The sequence below is a fragment of the Danio rerio genome, chromosome 4 (assembly GCF_052040795.2).
Source record: "Danio rerio strain M-AB ecotype USA chromosome 4, GRCz13ab, whole genome shotgun sequence".
Classification (NCBI taxonomy): Eukaryota; Metazoa; Chordata; class Actinopteri; order Cypriniformes; family Danionidae; genus Danio; species Danio rerio.
This window is the reverse complement of record NC_141024.2, coordinates 64577305-64596058: the sequence shown is the minus strand read 5'-3', so window position 1 is coordinate 64596058 and position 18754 is coordinate 64577305. Positions and strand designations below refer to the sequence as shown.

General features: G+C 40.4%; 1 protein-coding gene across 4 annotated transcripts in view; it reads right to left on the bottom strand.

Annotated features, from left to right (window-relative positions):
- Positions 1-2767: 2767 nt before the first annotated feature.
- The window catches only part of si:dkeyp-100h4.1, a 72762-nt gene continuing 56775 nt past the window's right edge, over positions 2768-18754 (bottom strand). For all 4 annotated transcript variants that reach the window (XM_088650165.1, XM_088650164.1, XM_088650163.1 and 1 more), the window contains 2 exons: positions 10396-18468; positions 2768-3798 (listed from right to left, as the gene is read on the bottom strand). In XM_088650165.1, the coding sequence (XP_088506291.1) occupies positions 17939-18468 (530 nt within the window). In that variant the 3' untranslated portion in view covers positions 2768-3798; positions 10396-17938. The remainder of the gene's footprint in view (positions 3799-10395; positions 18469-18754) is intronic.

The following is an 18754-nucleotide window of genomic DNA, read 5'->3' as shown; positions in this document are numbered from 1 at the left end:
AGAACTTCTCCAACTCTTGAGTGTTTTCAGAGGTCACTGAAACACTTATTTTCTTCAATTTTTACTTGTGTGTTGTGAGTTGATGTATTTAGTTTCTTGTATGTTTGCTTGTATTCTGTGTTTTATGTTCAGCACTTTGGTAGCCATTGTGGTTGGTTGAAAGTGCTCTAGAAATAAATTGAGTTGAGTTGATTAGGATAAACAGCATGAGCACAGAGCTGTAGTGGAGCTGGTGAAACCCTCCATGATGATGCGAGCCCACCTTTCTGGAGGTTTCAAACACCTCTAGACTGACTGGATGTCCTTAAAGGGGGGGGTCTAGAGTGTGTTTTTAAGGCTTGGTTGTGTTGATAGAATGCAATGCGATGTGTGCTCATGCTTTATTTGTAGAAAAGCTTATTTTTATATATCTGACTTTGACTATATACAGCTACTTAGCTAACATGAAGACAAATGTCATATCCTAGTTCCTCTGAAAGGCCTGTCCTCAAGAGGCTTTGATTGGTCAGCTAATGTATTGTGCTGTGATTTGCAGATTGGCTTCACGTCACCAGGAAAAGTGTCACGGCTCTACAAGCACGCACTTTTGCGATGTGTAAATCCTATCAGTCAGAGTAGCTGTTAGCCGTATCAGTATGAGCCTAAATCAGACAGAAAATGACACTGAGGACACAGCTGAAGCTCACGCCTGCTCTCTAAAATATCATCTGACAAGTGTCTGTCACATATATTCAGAATAAGCATGTGTGAGTCATATGAAACATTCTCATATTTTTAGAGTGTTGGTTATCTGAGATGTAAAATGCCGGGAAAGTGTCCTCATAGAGAGACACTGCATTTTTTTGCACTGAATTTGCACAGAATTTTTAGCTGAAATGTTAGCAGTGCCAAACAGCATTTCCCGTTGTTTACATCCTTGTTTATGTCCTCGCTACAACGTACCGTTAGCGCTAGAAACTGTGTCTGATGTAGTGGAGAAGATTGAAACTGCTGTACTAGAGACAACTGAATCGGTGGACATGGCTGGATAAGGCTGAGGAGCTGCAGGCAAGATTACAGGGCAGGCAATCCTGATCACTGACATGGAGGAATCTTTAGAAACAAAAACACACAAACAGCAAACAACAATGAATATATTTATATATCTTCTATATTTCTGTCACATATGCATCTGTTTCATTTTAGTCTGAAAAGTGCTTTGAGATGCAACTTTAAAAATGCTACAGAAGATTATTGTCATTAGTTTGTTTGTTAAATAATAATAAATAAAACAATTTTAAAAAATCCTGTTTTGCAGTGTTAGGTGTTACATAAAGAGTTGGACTATTGGAACATCTGAAGGAAGCCATTTGTATTTTCTAGACATAAATACTATTTAAAGCTAAAATCAGCAGATGTGCTCACTAACTAGTGAAGTTAAACCAGTCACTACAGTGAGATGTGCTTGACACTATTAAACATTCCAGATGAACACATACATATTGTGTTTGTCCTCTACACAGGCTACAGGGCTGTTATCTTACTGTTCGGTCCTGTGAGAGTTTGTCTTCAGCTCTACAATCCTCAAACTGTGTCCTGAGAGAGCTGGCCCTGATTAACAATGACCTGCAGGATTCAGGAGTGAAGCTTCTCTCTGATGGACTGAAGAGTCAACACTGTAAACTGGAGACACTGAGGTCTGAGTTTAAACACCTGATTGATTGATTTTTGTTTTGTTACATCAGACAAATCACATTAACAGTGTGTTTTTTGTAATGTGTGCTCTTTCTCAGACTGATGACATGTAAACTCACTGCCGATTCTTGTAAGAGTTTGTCTTCAGCTCTACAATCCTCAAACTATGTGCTGAGAGAGCTGGACCTGAGTAACAATGACCTGCAGGATTCAGGAGTGAAGAAGCTCTCTGATGGACTGAAGAGTCAACACTGTAAACTGGAGACACTGAGGTCTGAGTTTAAACACCTGATTGATTGATTGATTGATTAATTTATTGATTTTTTGCTTTGTTACATCAGACTGATCACATTAACAGTGTGGTTTTTAGTAATGTGTGTTCTACGTTCTCAGATTGGCCATGTGTATTCTCACTGTTCAGTGCTGTGAGAGTTTGTCTTCAGCTCTACAGTCCTCAAACTGTGTCCTGAGAGAGCTGGACCTGAGTAACAATGACCTGCAGGATTCAGGAGTGAAGCTTCTCTCTGATGGACTGAAGACTGTAAACTGTAAACACTGAGGTAAATGATTCTCCACTCTACAATATCTACAGTCAGACAGTTTCATATTAGAGCTCTTCATGCTTGAACATGTTAACCCTGGATGATACTAAACCCCAAATAACAGGAAGTATGGTTTATCAGTAATTATGTTTCACACTGCTCATACTATACCTGTAGTTAACCCTCAGGGGTCTGAGTTGATTTTGGGACCCCTGAGATGTTTTGACATGCCCTGACATCTGTGCTTATTTCAGCTACTTTTTACACAGTACTAGCCAACATGTGTTTTATTTGTGTTCAGCTCAAACTGAGCTACAATAATATGTGAGAAATATTGATGTACATTGTGCTGATTTCCCTTTGTTTAATCACCCTAATTAAACAAAGTTAAGATCAGGATCCTCCCTTAGCTATATTTCTTAGCAAGAGTTTAGTTAAAGGATCGTCTTTAAAAAATGTATTTTGCAAAAGAATAAATTAGATCATACTTTACCACACAGGGTAACTTTGATGGGTTCTGGAAAATGAATTCAATGTCCACTCCAGTGAAGAAAAGTAATAAAATACACTTTTATTAATAAAACAAAATCCAGTGAAAAAGTAGAATAAACAAAAGACAAACAGAAAACAAAATCCTTACTTTGTCCCCACTTGGCGGACAAAGGGCAACCAACCTCAATGAACAGAAGTCAGGAAGCGCAAAGCTGAAGAGTACATGTCAGCTTTTATACTCAGTGTCTCAGTGACAGTATTCATAAATCAACCCTAAACACAGGTGCACAGACTACTTAAATCATACATTCAAGGAGCATGCTAAATCACTTGAACAGTAAAAAGACAGATATATTGTCATTAAGAGTATATTGTATCATATAAATCAACATTTAGGCATTTTAATATAAGCCTTGATTTATAATGTGCTATATAGTTATGCACTCAAATTCAGGTGCGTGAACTCGGTAGAAAGTTCAGCAAAAGTACAAGTTGGGAGTTCATTCAGAGTTCGACTACTAGCAAGAGGGTCATATGAAGTAGCAAGGGGTTCACAGAGAGTTCGTCCAGCTGATTTGTTGGCTCGGCGCGCCCTCTGTCGGAGTCGCATTTCCTTTCTCTTACGTTTCATTTCATCGTTAAGAGTTGTACTTTTACGCATAGGAATATCAGAATACATCAGTGATTTTTTGTGTCTCACATGATTAATGTCATCTGACCCATCAACCATCACACCCCCTTTTGACATTCTCATTTGAGACATAAAATAATCATTATCCAATTCATCTAGTACACAAGATCCATATATACAATGTTCTAGAGGTACAGCCCATCCATCAAAGCCCATTAACCAAAGATTAAACTTCTTTTCCCTTTTTTGGTATGATAGCTGGACAGTTAGTAAATTACTCTGTCCCAGGGAGGTCAAAAGTCTCCGGCCAATTCTCCTCATCCTCAAGAAGGGTCGAGCAGATGAAGTCAAGTTCTGCAACTGGTCCCAGGGGAGTCTGAGAATCAGACGATCCCTCAATAGGATGTCCTCCAACTTGGAAAGAACCCATTGATCCTGCATCCAGGCAAGGACTTCGATCTGCAAGTTTTACATACAAATTAGCGGTTGAGCTCATGACCCCCATTAACACTTCCCCATTAACCCAATAGGGGTGGACATAATACTTTGTTCGTCCTTGCCCCGTGTAAGTAATAACGGGTTTCCATGGCATAATTGACTGTCCCACAGCACTTGTTAAAGTTCGTAGTAAAGGCTGTAAATAACTATCACTCCAACAAAGTATATATTGGATCTTGTTAAAATCTTGCCCACTGAATATGAAACAGTCCATACAACAATATGCTCTAACACCATTTATGTGCCAATATATCTTGCATGCTTTCCTGCAACAGAGAACAGAGACAAACTCGTTTCATCCTATTCTGTCCCTCGACTGAATTTTTTGGAGATCCACTTTTTCAATTGTATTAATTTATTTCTTGTTGCCATATCTGATTTATCTTTTGATCTATTCAGATAAACATTTACTCCCTGAATACATTCTCCAATACCCAGGTAACTTCCTATTAAATTTAACAGAACAGTTAAATCTAGAATTTCTATCCTAGATTTATCCTCGTCGCTTGGTTCACGAGTCATTAAATGATATGGTTGTGTGGATCTGATAATTTTGAGTTTTGCTGTCCCTTCTCTAAAGGATTGTGAAGATCCATAGACTGAGATGTTTGATTCAGTGAAATAACTGGGCTCATCTTTTGGTTCGCATACTTTGATGCACAGTTTAAATGTCATTTCTTTTGCTGTAATTATTATAGCGTCAGAAAGTTCACACTTAAACCACTCACTGTCATGCAGAACCCATACACATGCACTTAAGCCACCTCTCTTGTAGCTGACCTGCGTGTGTAACTGCAACTTGACAGCGGTCTCCCATCCACCTAAGTGAGTGAGATATATCAGGCCATTCCGAAAACTCTCGTTTCCGTTCAAAGACTCCTGCCCGCCTGGCAATCCCCCTGGGCAGAAGGACAGTTCTCTGAGTCTTTGGGCCATCCATTTTGAATCTGCATTTGTCATTAGCGATACTGGGTTTATATCCCACATGGTCATTATTCTATTTTCCCCTAGGGCCTTTCTGGATTTTCGAGTCATCCATATTTGCTTTTTGCTAATTAACTTTAAGCATTTGCAACTGAATAAACTCTTACATCTTTCACACGATGTAAATTCTTCCCTATCATACACACATCGGCATTCCCTTCCTAGGGCAATAAACCGTTGTTTACATGACTGACAGTTTCGGCATAAGCATCCATCCTGCTTTATCTCATATTGTTCGATTTCGACCTTCTGGTGTGACTCTCTGCAATCACCACAAATGGTGACATCATGCAAAGCACACGCATCGATATCTCCTAACTCATTCCACCACGGGAAATGAGCTCCTAAACCATGCTGAATTAGCAACTCTGCTTTATTCGGCCTATTTGCGTATAAGCCTTCAGCTAATTTAAACGCTACATTAGGTTTTCCACATACGGCGCAGTCTTCGATCCTATAACTGGTAGCTGGTGTTCCTGGTACACTAACAGATTTTCTTCCCAGAGCTCTATCATATTCTGGCTTAAGCCATTTTTCAATGGTTAAGTGTCCAGAAAAACCTCTAATAACTCTGATGAAGCCTTTTTGCTTATAAAGGCCTTCACAAGATTTGAGGTCACAGGTCAGGTTTGTGTCTGCCATTATTCCGGCTTCTTTATTATGTCTCTGAGACTCCAAATACCGTTGGCTTCTAATTCTACGGTAGTATTGGATGGTATTGATTTAACTTTATCTTCTGTGCCTAGATTTTCTTTAAATCTATGCCCTCGGACTCTTTTCTGTATGTAGACTATGTCGCCTACCTTTATTTTGGCCCTGTTTCTTGGTGGATTTTCCTCCTTTTCAGGTATAGGGACTCTGTAATTTACAAATTTTAAGCAATCAATAATTTGTTCGTCCCAAGGTAAATTAGAATTTTTACAATACCAATTTTTAACTTCTTTTATTCGTCTCTCGGCGATTCCGTTACTAGCGGGTTGATATTTCACGGATTTAATTAATTTAGCCCCTGAATCTTTTATAAACTGTTCGACCTTTTGACCTGAAATCGAATACGCTCCGTCGGCTCTGAATCGATTCGGTATTCCTCTAAATTTGAACCATTGTTGTAAACTTTCAATTACTACTTCTTCCGTAGCTCGTTTACAAGGAAAAATCTGCGTATATTCACTCGCATTGTCCGTGATTAAAAGAAAATAACAACTTTTCTTTTTCGTTTGCGGTCTAATAGGTCCAGCAAAATCCATGCTAATTTCTTCGTTCTCGTGATCTGTTTTTATAGATCCGTTATCATTATAACGTGAATCAATTGCTTTTCTGTAAATTGGACAATTCACTTTTATCTTATAGTACTCAGACTTTAAGTTTTGTATATTTAGGCCTAAAGCATGACAATACAGCGCTAAATATTTCGTGGTAGGATGCTTTAATTCTATATGTAATTTTTCAAGTAAGTCTTTTTGACTTTCCTTGGTAACAGCCCGTACTCTACGTACTTAACTGTCTACTTCCTTATTCCCTATAGCAGCCGTCGTATTCTGTGACGTATGGCTGGTTTGATGCAACACTGTTGGTGTAATTTCTGTGATCAGCTCATCTATTACCCTCCAGTCGTCGGCTTGTTTTAATGGCTTCCCTTTGGAAGTATTAAAATCATTATTTTTCCATGCACCTAAATGTTCCTCTACAGCTTGATAGATATAATCACTATCAGTTACTATAAAACATTTAAGGTCATTCAGCTGTTTGGCTTTCTCTAAAGCTTTCCTGAATGCTTTTACTTCAGCAGCTTGAGCGCTTAGCCCTGCCTCTAAGCTACCTTTATCTGACTCAGTGACTTTTCGGCCTTTCTTTCGAATCCATCCCCATCTAGTTATTCCCTGCTCGGTTGTGCCGTCAGTATAATAACAGACTTTGTCTATGGGGACCTTGGTAGTCTTTTCGGCTTTAGGAATTTTGTCAGAGTGAAAGCTGAACTGAGTATCGTTTAAGATTAACGACCACTTAGCCCACGTATGACGGTGAACGCGCTTATTTTCACTGATTAAATTTTTTGATTCCCTTACTATTTGATTTATTCCTTCACCTTTGGCTTTAACCAGTATCTGCTGGTCTAGTGCGAGGGCTTTCAGAGTTAGTAAAGATTTAGCGAGTGTGGCAAAAAGGTCGCCGCCACTCATGTTCTGCAGCTTTCTCTGGTTTGCTGGCTTGCTGTAGGATATGAAACTAACAGGGTGTTTTTCATTTGACGCATTGTAAATTATTATCTCAATTTCATCCTCCGTATTAGCTATCTTTGCTACTAACGAAGTGGTTTCGTCTCTTCTCACTAGACGACCACTATTTAAAGCTTCATCTATGAGTTTAGCCTTTATTTCGGAAAGTTTCTCATTCCAAGTTAAAACACCCCCTTTAGTCGCATTATAAAGAGGTTTCGCATGTCTAGCATATCCGGGGATTAAATCTCTTACAAAGTTTAATGTGCCCAGCATGCTTTGTAATTGTTTTAAAGTGGTTATTTCTTTTCCTCTTAATTCCTTTAATTTATTTTCTGTAGTTTGCGACAGGAATCATTCATTACCAGTTATTTGAAATCCTAAAAATTCAACATCCTCTTTAGCGATTTCCATCTTTTTGTAGTTTAATCTGAATCCTTCTTTAGTTAGTCGGCTTAAGGTCTCATCTAATATTTTAAGATGTTCTTCTTCATCATTAGTAACGATTAAAATGTCATCTATGTACACTACAATAGGAAGGCCTTTAAGAATTTCCATCATTATGGCTTGAAAAGCATTTGGAGAATTCTTAAATCCTTGTGCGCCCGTAGTATCTCTTGCATTAATCAGATATCTTGTATCGGGTACAGTTTGTTTGTTTAATGCTTTATAATTTGTTACCAACCTCCACCCCCCATCGGGTTTTGCTACCGCTTGAATAGGGGAATTTGTTGGCGCATTATCAACTTCTTTAATTATCCCTTTTCGTTTTAATTCTTCAATTGTGATTTTATTTTCAGGCAACGCGCTTTTGTTAATCGGATACTGCCTTTGTGGTGGTGGAATACCACCTTTTATTTCGTACTGCCATTTATCAGATAATTTTCCGCAATCATTTTTACTTCTCGCAGCGTGAGTTTGATATTTTCTTAATATCTCTGTAACTTTAGTACGGTCGGCTTTGCTGGTTTCGGCCATTCTTTTTATTTCCTGCTCCAGGTTTATTTGTTTTAACCAACCTATTTGTTTGCTTTCTATTATTGTACTGGCATCTTTTAGTGTCATTAAATTATTAACACCTTTGATAATTTGCAAGTTTTTCCAATCATAAACTTTGTGCGTTTCTATATTGCCCCTAAAGTCTTTGATATTAAACGAGTTTTTTGTTTCTTTTGCTTCTTTAGGCAGCTGACTTACTACCGTAACATCTGCTCCTGTATCAAGATCAAATAATATTCCCTCGTAATTTATGTTTAAATTCATATCTGCCGTTTCTGTAACCTGTTTAGACATTATGGCCTTTTTCCCAGGAGACAGGCAACCCTATTCCTCTTGATTTCGGGGAGTTTTTCGGTTACTATTCACGACTCTCTCGTTACTCTTAACTTCTCTAGTTTTATTTTTTGATTTTGACTGCTTCTCCGAGATTAACCTTCTCTTCCTCTCCCACTTGATGGCGAAATTAGACAATTCTACCCACGTGGTTTCTGGCCCTAAAAGTTTCGCTTCAGCTAAGCCAGGGACTAAATCTGTCACTTCTTGGAGTTCTCTTATCAGTGCATACACTGATTCGACTTTACCCTGTCTATCAAGACAATACGGGTAAACTCCAATCGCTCTGATCATTTCAGCGCGATCGTTTCTTTCATCTTCTGGGCTCTTGCCCAGAATTGTGCCTAGCTGCAACCTTACAGTAGCGGGTGCAATTCTTTTGCGCGTGTGATGCACGATCATAGCTTCTATTAGATCGTCATCCGCTTTATAAATTTCGCCCATTCTAACAATTTCTTGAGCTTTATCCATAATGGTTGCTTCAGCAGGAAAAGATAGCTGAGATAACGGATAGAGGGCTCTTTCTTTTAGTTCACTAACGACCTGAGAAGATTTAGTCTTTTTATTTTTTCCCGCCAGCATGATGGATTTTCTTACTGAAAATTCATCATCGGAGGAGCCTGTTGCTTCAGAGCTTTCAGTCTCGCTTGATTCACTCGGGAGCGGGGTGTCCTGTCTCCTATTTCCCCCGGTGATTGTCTGGTAGTCACTTTTAGCAAAGTGCTTTCTTATCTTATGCACTGTTCCTAATTTAGGATCGTATTTGCTCGAGGTGTTTTCGTCTTCGGTCATCCCGGACCAGATTATTCTGCTGATTAAAGCTTGAAGCGCGTCGGCAAGCTCGCATACCATGTCTAATTTGGCTTTTTGATTTATATCTGTCCGTTCAAGGATCTCATCCGCGGTACATGCTGTCGCCAGGTAAATCATGTCAGCGTTATCTTTCTGCTCTGAACGCGTGTTGCCCTCAACCTTTTTCAGCTTATTTTAAACCCCTTGGGAATGGTAACTCTCCTGTTCCCTGTTTCAATAAAGCGCCCATCAACATGAGCTGATGTTTTTCTGTCTTTTGAGCTCGGCCTGGCATTCTTTTGCCTGATCCTACCCCTTATTTGGAGAACTCTATCTTCTTCTGATGACGAGTCGCTCGAGCTGTCTTTTCTTAAAGGACTCATTTTGTGAATCCTACTTGTTGCAGCTTTTAAAGGATTTAAAGGGCCATGTTTTGTTTTTGCTCTCGCTTTTCTCATTAGGGTTTCATCATACGGTGTACTAGTAGATGGACCCCACTGAATCTGTCGATCAGTCTCAGGTTCTTTGTCTCTTTGCGAAGGCAAAAAGGTAACTTCCGACCTGTATGGAGCGGCGGCATGAGCCTGCTCGCCCAGAATTGAACCAGCTCTCTCATCTTCTGATTCAGCATGGAATTCAGGGCTAACGGTTGTGTTATTCTTTAACACTTTTATCCGTCCTCTGAATCGCTCTGGGAATTGTACGGGACCTTTATGGTTATGTAGAATTAATTCTACCTGTTCACCTGTACCCGTAGCTTTATCAATAGCGTCGAACAATTCCAGCCAGTTATTTTCTCGATCGTGTACGCCTATGTAAACACAATTACCTATTGTACAAGATTGAGGCGAAACATGTAAAGGATTCTCCTTTTTACGCGTTTTCAACTCCTCATTTGAGATAAGATGGATTTGAATACCCGAAGCTTCAGTCATGTTTTTGTTCGTATAGAATATAGATCCTTCTTTAGGTCTATGTGCACTTTATTCTATACTTGTTTGAGAGATTTCTTTTTCGGGCGTCCCCTACTTTCTCTCTTAATCTAATTCTCTTTTCGCAAAAATATAAACGTTCCTCGCCTGGGGCCTCCATGATTTCCCTTTATTTAATCACTCTAATTAAACAAAGTTAAGATCAGGATCCTCCCTTCGCTATATTTCTTTGCTAGAGTTTAGTTAAAGGATCGTCTTTAAAGAATGTATTTTGCAAAAGAATAAATTAGAGCATATTTTACCACACAGGGTAACTTAGATGGGTTCTGGAAAATGAATTCAATGTCCACTCCAGTGAAGAAAAATAATAAAATACACTTTTATTAATAAAATAAAATCCAGTGAAAAAGTAGAATAAACAAAAGACAAACAGAAAACAAGAAATCCTTACTTTGCCTCCCGTTAGAGACAAAGGGCGACCAACCTCAATGAACAGAAGTCAGGAAGCGCAAAGCTGAAGAGTACATGTCAGCTTTTATACTCAGTGTCTCAGTGACAGTATTCATACATCAACCCTAAACACAGGTGCACAGACTACTTAAATCATACATTCAAGGAGCATGCTAAATCACTTGAACAGTAAAAAGACAGATATATAGTCATTAAGAGTACATTGTATCATATAAATCAACATTTAGGCATTTTAATATAAGCCTTGATTTATAATGTGCTATATAGTTATGCACTTAAATTCAGGTGCGTGAACTCGGTAGAGAGTTCAGCAAAAGTACAAGTTGGGAGTTCATTCAGAGTTCGACTACTAACAAGAGGGTCATCTGAAGTAGCAAGGGGTTCACAGAGAGTTCGTCCAGCTGATTTGTTGGCTCGGCGCGCCCTCTGTCGGAGTCGCCTTTCCTTTCTCTTACGTTTCATTTCATCGTTAAGAGTTGTACTTTTACGCATAGGAATATCAGAATACATCAGTGATTTTTTGTGTCTCACATGATTAATGTCATCTGACCCATCAACCATCACACCGTTTATGAAGGCTCGTATGTGTTTGTTATCATGATCCACAGTGTTTGTTGCATGTTTTTCCCTAAGATCCTGTCAGGGCCAATACAGCAAAGCTGTGTGTGCAGCAAGCATTTTTGACGGAAGAGCAGTACGAGAATTGGAGAATGGCGGACATTGTCTTTTATCAGGAGTTTGTTCACATTTAGACACATCGCCGTGCTGTTGTGTTCGCCTAAATCCTCTAGATTACCAACAGGGCTAATGGTTGAAATAGACAGGGCAAGAGGCCTGCTGCACTGAGCCTGCATTCAGACCTATGGTTCAGACAAGGGGATTAAGGGAAAAGTCTTCAATTATAGAGTTTATATGAACATGATTATCTTTATAATGATATAAATTGTGGTTAAGTGTATATGAAATTACGAATAACAAATGTAGCCGGGCATTACATTACTGTTTATTTCTTTGCATTTTAACTTTATAAACTATAAAATCACGCATTTCATTCTGTGAGCTAACTGACAAGAGTTGTTCACTGCCCTCCTTCTCCCCTGCTGGACACGCCCACTCCTGCCCTTTGCTCGCGGAGCAAAATCAGGAATCGAATGGAAGCCTGGCTCAATAACCCACACAATTCAAAAGAATGGAACCAGTTGTGAGTGTTTGTGATTGTGAGGTATAACCAATAAAGAGAAAATGATCACAATGAAGGCTGATAAAATTAATAAATGTAAAAATGATTGAGAAATAAAATCGACACATGGAAGTGTGAAAACATTACACAGAGTTGTGCAGTTCCCAGAAGTTCCTGATGCCTTTCACACAAATTCTTTCAAAACAGCCATATCAACACTACAAGAAGAAATGGCTGCATTATTGCTTTTTGCCTCAGCTGATGTGATGGAACTATTTATACATTATACATTTAACAAAACATATTGTTTTACAAAATTATCTTAGATATAATTAAGTCATTCCTGGCGTTCTGTAATATTTCAGTCCCCCATATTTTTTTATAGTGGTTGTCGACTTAAATTACATGTTAAAAGCATTTTTCATTGATCTACTTTGTACATTATAATGAATAAAAAAATACATTAAATGCAGCTTTAGCATAAAAAATATAATTTGTCTGTCACAAACCAAGCTATTTGTCATGCCCCCGAGGCACTTCTTTGAAATTGCATGTAGACACAGTGTTTAATTTTTTTTTTAGTATTACAACTATTTATTTGTGTTATTTACTTGTGATAAATAAAAAAATAAAGATTTTTTTAATAAAAAACAGGCTACAAAGTTATGTCCATCAATATAAACTCAACCCTGTCACACCAGCAATTCTCCACCTACAGCAATTCAGAGTCTACTCTTATATGACATCCAGACGGAAAGTGACATCATTCAGCTCTCTTTCTCAGGATGGTGCAAAAGAAGCTATATTTTCATTTATTTACATTTTTTGATTTTATTATAGTTAGGAAGGATGCGGTCAAGCTTAACAATTCAACCCCGTAACGTAAAACTAAGATGGAATATGACTGTTTTTTTTATTTCCAAACAATATAACATATTCTTGTTTAATTGCTGCCATGTGGGCATTCTCTTTTAAACCACACAAGGAGCAGAGGACATTCTGCTTTAAAAACTCAACCCCATCACACATGTCATTGTTTTGGGTATATTCACCTAATTAATCAGGAATATTCATTAAAAAACATAAAAAAAAATTTGTTACTGATAGAATATTTGAATCTGTGTTTTACTTAAACTTTGACACTATTTAATGTCAGACACGGCACCCGTACCAGCAGCAGATTTTATATTGAGTGTCACAAGTTTCATCATGAGTTTATGTAAAGCTAATAAAATCAGAACAAAAAAATACTTAAATTATGTATTAGTTCATTTGTTTATCTCTATGTCATGTGACAATTACCCAACTTTAGAGAGGGGGTCATTGAGGGCATAACTCATATTAATATTATAGATACAGAGGGTTAGGCTAACAAAAGGTTTTGGAATCCCTGATTGAATCCCCTCCTGCTGCCCATCCACCTAAGGGTTGGAAGTTTTGTGTGTTCAGAGATGCTCCTCTGCAGTCCTCGGTTGTAACGAGTGGTTATTTCAGTTACTGTTGCTCACTATATAATTTTCTCTCCTAGAGATTGTTGTGTGTGAAAATCCCAATAGATCAGCAGTTTCTGAAATAAGCAGACCAGCCTATCTGGCTATATAATTAAATTTTTTTATTAATATTATTAAGTATTTTCATTAACAATTTCATTAAGAACTTTTCTGCTGCAGTTTTTATTTATGTTCCAGGAAATAAAGTTTTAGACAAGACTTTACCTGTTGCTTCTGTTTACTGTAGGTTCTGTTCAGCAATAGATTGGGTAACACAGGCCTTTATCAGCATTTTTAAAGGTTACTAACAGTCCAGTTACCTGCAGCACTTCAATTTTTTGAATTCTGACTGTGGTTTGGTTTAATGAAGTTTCATTATCATTATCTCATTAATGCCTTTGCTAAATGTTTTACTAAAATAAATTTTGAGTAAGTGTTAGATGTAATTTCAAATGAACTAAAACAAATCAAAACTGAAATTTACGTGTCCTCTTAACCCTGTTATGGTCTTAACCCCGTCTCTGTATTCTCCACCCTGTGAGATTCATATTTTTAAAGGAAAACAATTAAATATAGAAAAAAATATTACTGAGAACCAACCAGCATGTTAAGGCCTAACATTGTAATTATGTGGGTGGGGTAAGACATCTAAATGTAAAACTTTTTAAAAATTAAGAGACCACAGAATGCGCAAGTATGTATAATTGTAACTTAAATCACATATTAATCTAAAACTCATTAAAAATGTGATATTTTAGCCATTAAACTGATTTGAGGGACATGTGAGCAACAGGGAAATGTTGGTTTTATAGCAAAAGCTTTGTAAAATACTATTATTACCAACTCATTATTACCATTACAGGGTTGAGAATAATGGCTGCCCAATTAAGAATAAAAGAGAAAATAATATAAAGGCTTTAATGCCCAAGGTGGGAAAAACATGATGTTTTGAAAGTTTAAATTGTGCCTATTTATGTAGGCTATATTTTAAAATATAATCAGTACACTTTTAAAAATATGTTACTACAAGATATGAAAGCTGCGGTACAGCACACTACAAGATACTATCAAGATTGTTGTGCCTGATGGAGCACATCACCTGACTGCAGAATAACTCTGCTTTTTATTATAGGCTAACTTGCAAATATCTGATCAACTGCCAGAGCGAACAGCCTGCAGAATGAAGAAAACAGCTGCTTGTTGAAGAGAGCACATCATGTCCAAACAAATGTCTAATATTATGATTATTATTATTATTATTACAGATCAGAGAGGTGACAAAGGCAGATTAACAGAAATAATGGATATTTCATGATACTTTAAAGGGAAAACCAGTATGGAGAGTTTTGTATAAACCACCTTTGACAAAATGTGTTGGGGATTTACAATGGAGGATTCTGCAGGGGATTGTGGCAGTGAATGATTTCATACGTGTTGTTCACTCTAGTGTCCATGACGAGTGTCTCTTCTGTGGACATAGAGAGACTGTGGATCATTGCTCTTTGGAATGTACACGTTTAACACAATAGTTTGATATGTTGAGCAACGTTTTCCTGAAATGTGGACAGAATTTGACTCAATGTAAGTTTCTTCTGGAGCTGGCTATAGTTAGAAACACAAACTGAAATAGCAGTTCCCCTTCGGTTGGGGAACTTCAGTGCCATAGAGTGGATGAAATCCACGAATGGGAGGATTCGGATCAGAAGCTGCTTGTCTGGAGAGTATTGAACGGGCCAATGAATGAAATTAATTGGAAGCGTAAGCTTGCGCAGGTGTGCTGCATCGGCAATTATCCCAGCATATAAGCGCACCTGAAGCCAGCAGACGCTATCCTTTTCGCTTCAGATCCTTTCTGAGTGAGTCGATGAGGGTTCCTCTTGCTGTTCAGCACTTCAGAGCGAACGAGTGTGTCTCCCGTTCCAGAGTTGGTCTTCGCGGTGGCAGACGGTCGAGCTGGGTTTCTCCCTTGCCTGCGGTTCTTTGGGTCCGGTCCTCCAGAGCGGTGCGTATTGTTGCAAACTTTCCTAAAAGAGCAACACAGTCGTGCAGCATGTCCTTTTCAGGATGGCGCTCTGACTGTGCGTTTCTGGATGCGGGGGTTTCCCGATGATGGACACGATCACTGCATTGCTTTTGTTTGAGGGTCCAGCATGTTAATGCGGTGCTCGCGGGCGGTTCATGACGTCATTGCGATGCCATGACCGTTGCACAGCTAAGATTGCGGCTAACTTTCGCAAGAGAGCGAGCCACCCCAGTTGTCTCCTGTTCTAAAAAAGCAGCGGGCGCTCGGGCAGATCTGAGGGTTCCAGCGGGAGATAATCCGCCGCCCACGGGCTCGCGGACCTCTCGCTCCTCATGGCGCTCCATCCAAGCTTCGGGTAGTGGGAGTGATCCGTCTAACCAGATGGTAGCTCTCACACTCGCTGACACCGGAGATCAGATGTCCTCTGCGGCATCGGAGGGTGGGCTTTCACTGTCCGACGAAGATCCGGACCCGCTCGCCCCCTCCGGGCAGGTGAGCGCTGTCAAATAGGATCCTGAAGCAGACATGTTAGCCGTGCTTTCCCGGGCTGCTTCGGCCGTGGGGTTGGAGATGGTTTATCCCCCAGCTCCGCGGCCGGACCGACTAGATGGGTGTTACGTAGAGGACCAGAAGGCGAAGCCTTCGAAGCCTCTCGTCCCTTTCTTCCCGGAAGTGCACAGTAGGCTCACGCAGTCTTGGAGGGCACCTTTCTCTGCCCGTGCTGCGTGTACCTCCGCCCTCACCGCCCTTGACGGCGGAGCTGCCAGGGGGTATGAGGCAATCCCGTCAGTGGAGACGGGAGCGTTGCATCCTCTTGGGCGCGTGCACGCGGCGCCTCTCTAACAGACATCTGTAGAGCTGCGGGCTGGGCGACACCCAACACATTTGCAAGGTTTTACAATCTGCGAGTGGAGCCGGTTTCCTTAAGGGTATTAGGTAACCCCTTGGTGATTGAGGAGACAGCTCGATAGGGTGTTGAGACACGCTTGCTGCGCCATTTTCCCTAACACGGAGATACGTGCGCCCTTTTATCTGTCAGTAAAGTTCCCCGTCAGGTGAGCCCTGCAGATTCCTCCGTGGCCCTCGGCACTGACTCAGCGGAGGAGTCACTTGCTGGCCCACTACGTTGTAGGTCTGCCCACTGGTCAGCCCGCGTTTTGGGTATAGGTGCCTGCTATGTGTGATCCCCACTAGGCGATCCCATATGCTTATTCCGCCACGGTTCAGTCCCCCCCTGGGTGGACCCGTGTCTTCCCTCTCCGCTAACCACTCTTTTGCTATGCGTACTCCCCCTTTTTAGGGCTAGTCCATATGTAATTCTGCCATCTATCCCCCCTTGGGTAATGGATGGCCTCCACAGCGTCCTCCCTATCGGGATTGCACGCTTCCCAACGTACTGTCGTATTTCCTAGAATTATCTAGATGCTCACGACCCTAAAAAATATATCTAAATCCGTAAAACTTCTGTTGAAGTAGGATAAATTAGGGCCAGGGACACGTTGGAGGACCGCGCCTCCCATGATGTGGGTGCGTCACGCTTGCTTGACAATCCCCTCATCGGGGGCGTTGGTAAGGTGCAGTCATTATGGCGCTTTCCATACTTCTCCCATTCGTGGATTTCATCCACTCTATGGCACTGAAGTTCCCCAACCAAAGGGGAACGTTCGAAGTTACAGAAGTAACCCTTCGTTCCCCGAGGAGAGGAACGGAAGTGCCATACTCCGTCGCCATAATGACTGTCCCTTAGCTGTTTGAAAGTCTCTTCAGCTTAAAAGGATGGCGTCTGCTGGCTTCAGGTGTGCTTATATGCTGGGATAATTGCCGATGCAGCACACCTGCGCAAGCTTACGCTGCTAAATAATTTCATTCATTGGCCTGTTCAATACTCTCCAGACAAGCGGCTTCTGGTCCGAATCCTCCCATTTGTGGATTTCATCCACTCTATGGCACTTCCGTTCCCCTCCTCGGGGAACGAAGGGTTACTTCTGTAACCTCGAACGTTCATTCACTGTTCAGCTGCTCAAGCAAAACTTGCTCTACTTATCACAAGAAGAAACTAAATAGATGATGTACATCACAGGTGTCAAACTCAGTTCCAAAAGGGCCGCAGCTCTGCACAGTTTAGTTTCAACCCTAATTAAACACAGCTGATCAAACTAATTCGAGTCCTTCAGGCTTTTTTGAAACCTACAGGTAAGTGTGTTGGAGCAGGGTTGGAACTAAACTGTACAGGGCTTCAGCCCTCCAGGAATTGAGTTTGACACCCCTGATGTACATGGTCAAGAGATTGAGAGTTTTAAAGCGTTCGTCAGGTCCAGAATTAAAATAGATTTGAAGTATTACAAGGACATAAATGATGCTGAAACCTTTGAACAACAGTGCTGTTACGAGGACGCTGTCTGCAGTGTGGAGGTAGGAGAGCTGCTGTTACATCTGCTGTGGAGTTACAATGTGTCAAATAAAAAATGAAGTAATAAAGTAATTTTGTAAAAAAAAAAATCCCACACAGACAAAATTACACTCATGCACACACTCAAACACACACACACACACACTCGCACACACATGCTCTTTCACACATACACAAACAAACACACACTCTCTCTCTCTCTCTCTTTCACACACACACACACGCATGTACAAACACACACACACTGCTACTGACTGCTCCTGCTCAGTCTTCAGCACAGTTTCACTGATGATTGACACCAAACAGTAAACCCAGGCCAGAGCGGCTCAGTGAATGTGGTCTGGACTGAGTGGATGAGGCTCATTGTGTCTCTATAGATGTTGTAGAAGATCAGAGTTCCTGCACTGTGATCCACAAACACTCCTATTCTCCTGCTGAGCGGCTTCACTGGGAGACGAGTGTCTGTGTCATTGTGCCAGAATGTGAAACTGGAGGAATCACAGCACAAACTCCAGGACTGAGCATTACGTCCAAACACACACTCAGGATCTACTCCCTTCCTCATGATGCTCTTATATGACACTGATATATCCACATAATCATCTCCACTCCAGTCAATCTCCCAGTAACAGCGTCCACACACACTCTCTCTGCACAACACCTGAGGATAAATACCATCAAATCTGTCTGGATGATCAGGATACAACTGATACTCTCTCACAGTCTTCACCTCTCTGTTCTCCTCAGACAGAATGAGAAAAGCGTATGTTGTGTTTGGATCCAGAGTGAGGAAACAGGCATCTGAACACAAGAACACACACATTTATAACCACAGCTCTGTGTGTGTGTGTGTGTGTGTGTGTGTGTGAGAGAGAGATAGAGAGAGAGTGTATGTGTGTGTTTGTGTGTGGGAGAGAGAGTGTGTGTGTGTGTGATTGAGAGAGAGAGAGAGTGTGTGTGTGAGTGTGGGAGAAAGAGAGAGAGTGTGTGTGTGTGTGTGTGTGAGAGAGAGAGAGAGAGTGTGTGTGTGTGTGTGTGATTGAGAGAGACAGAAAAAGAGAGAGTGTGTGTATGTGTATATGTGTGT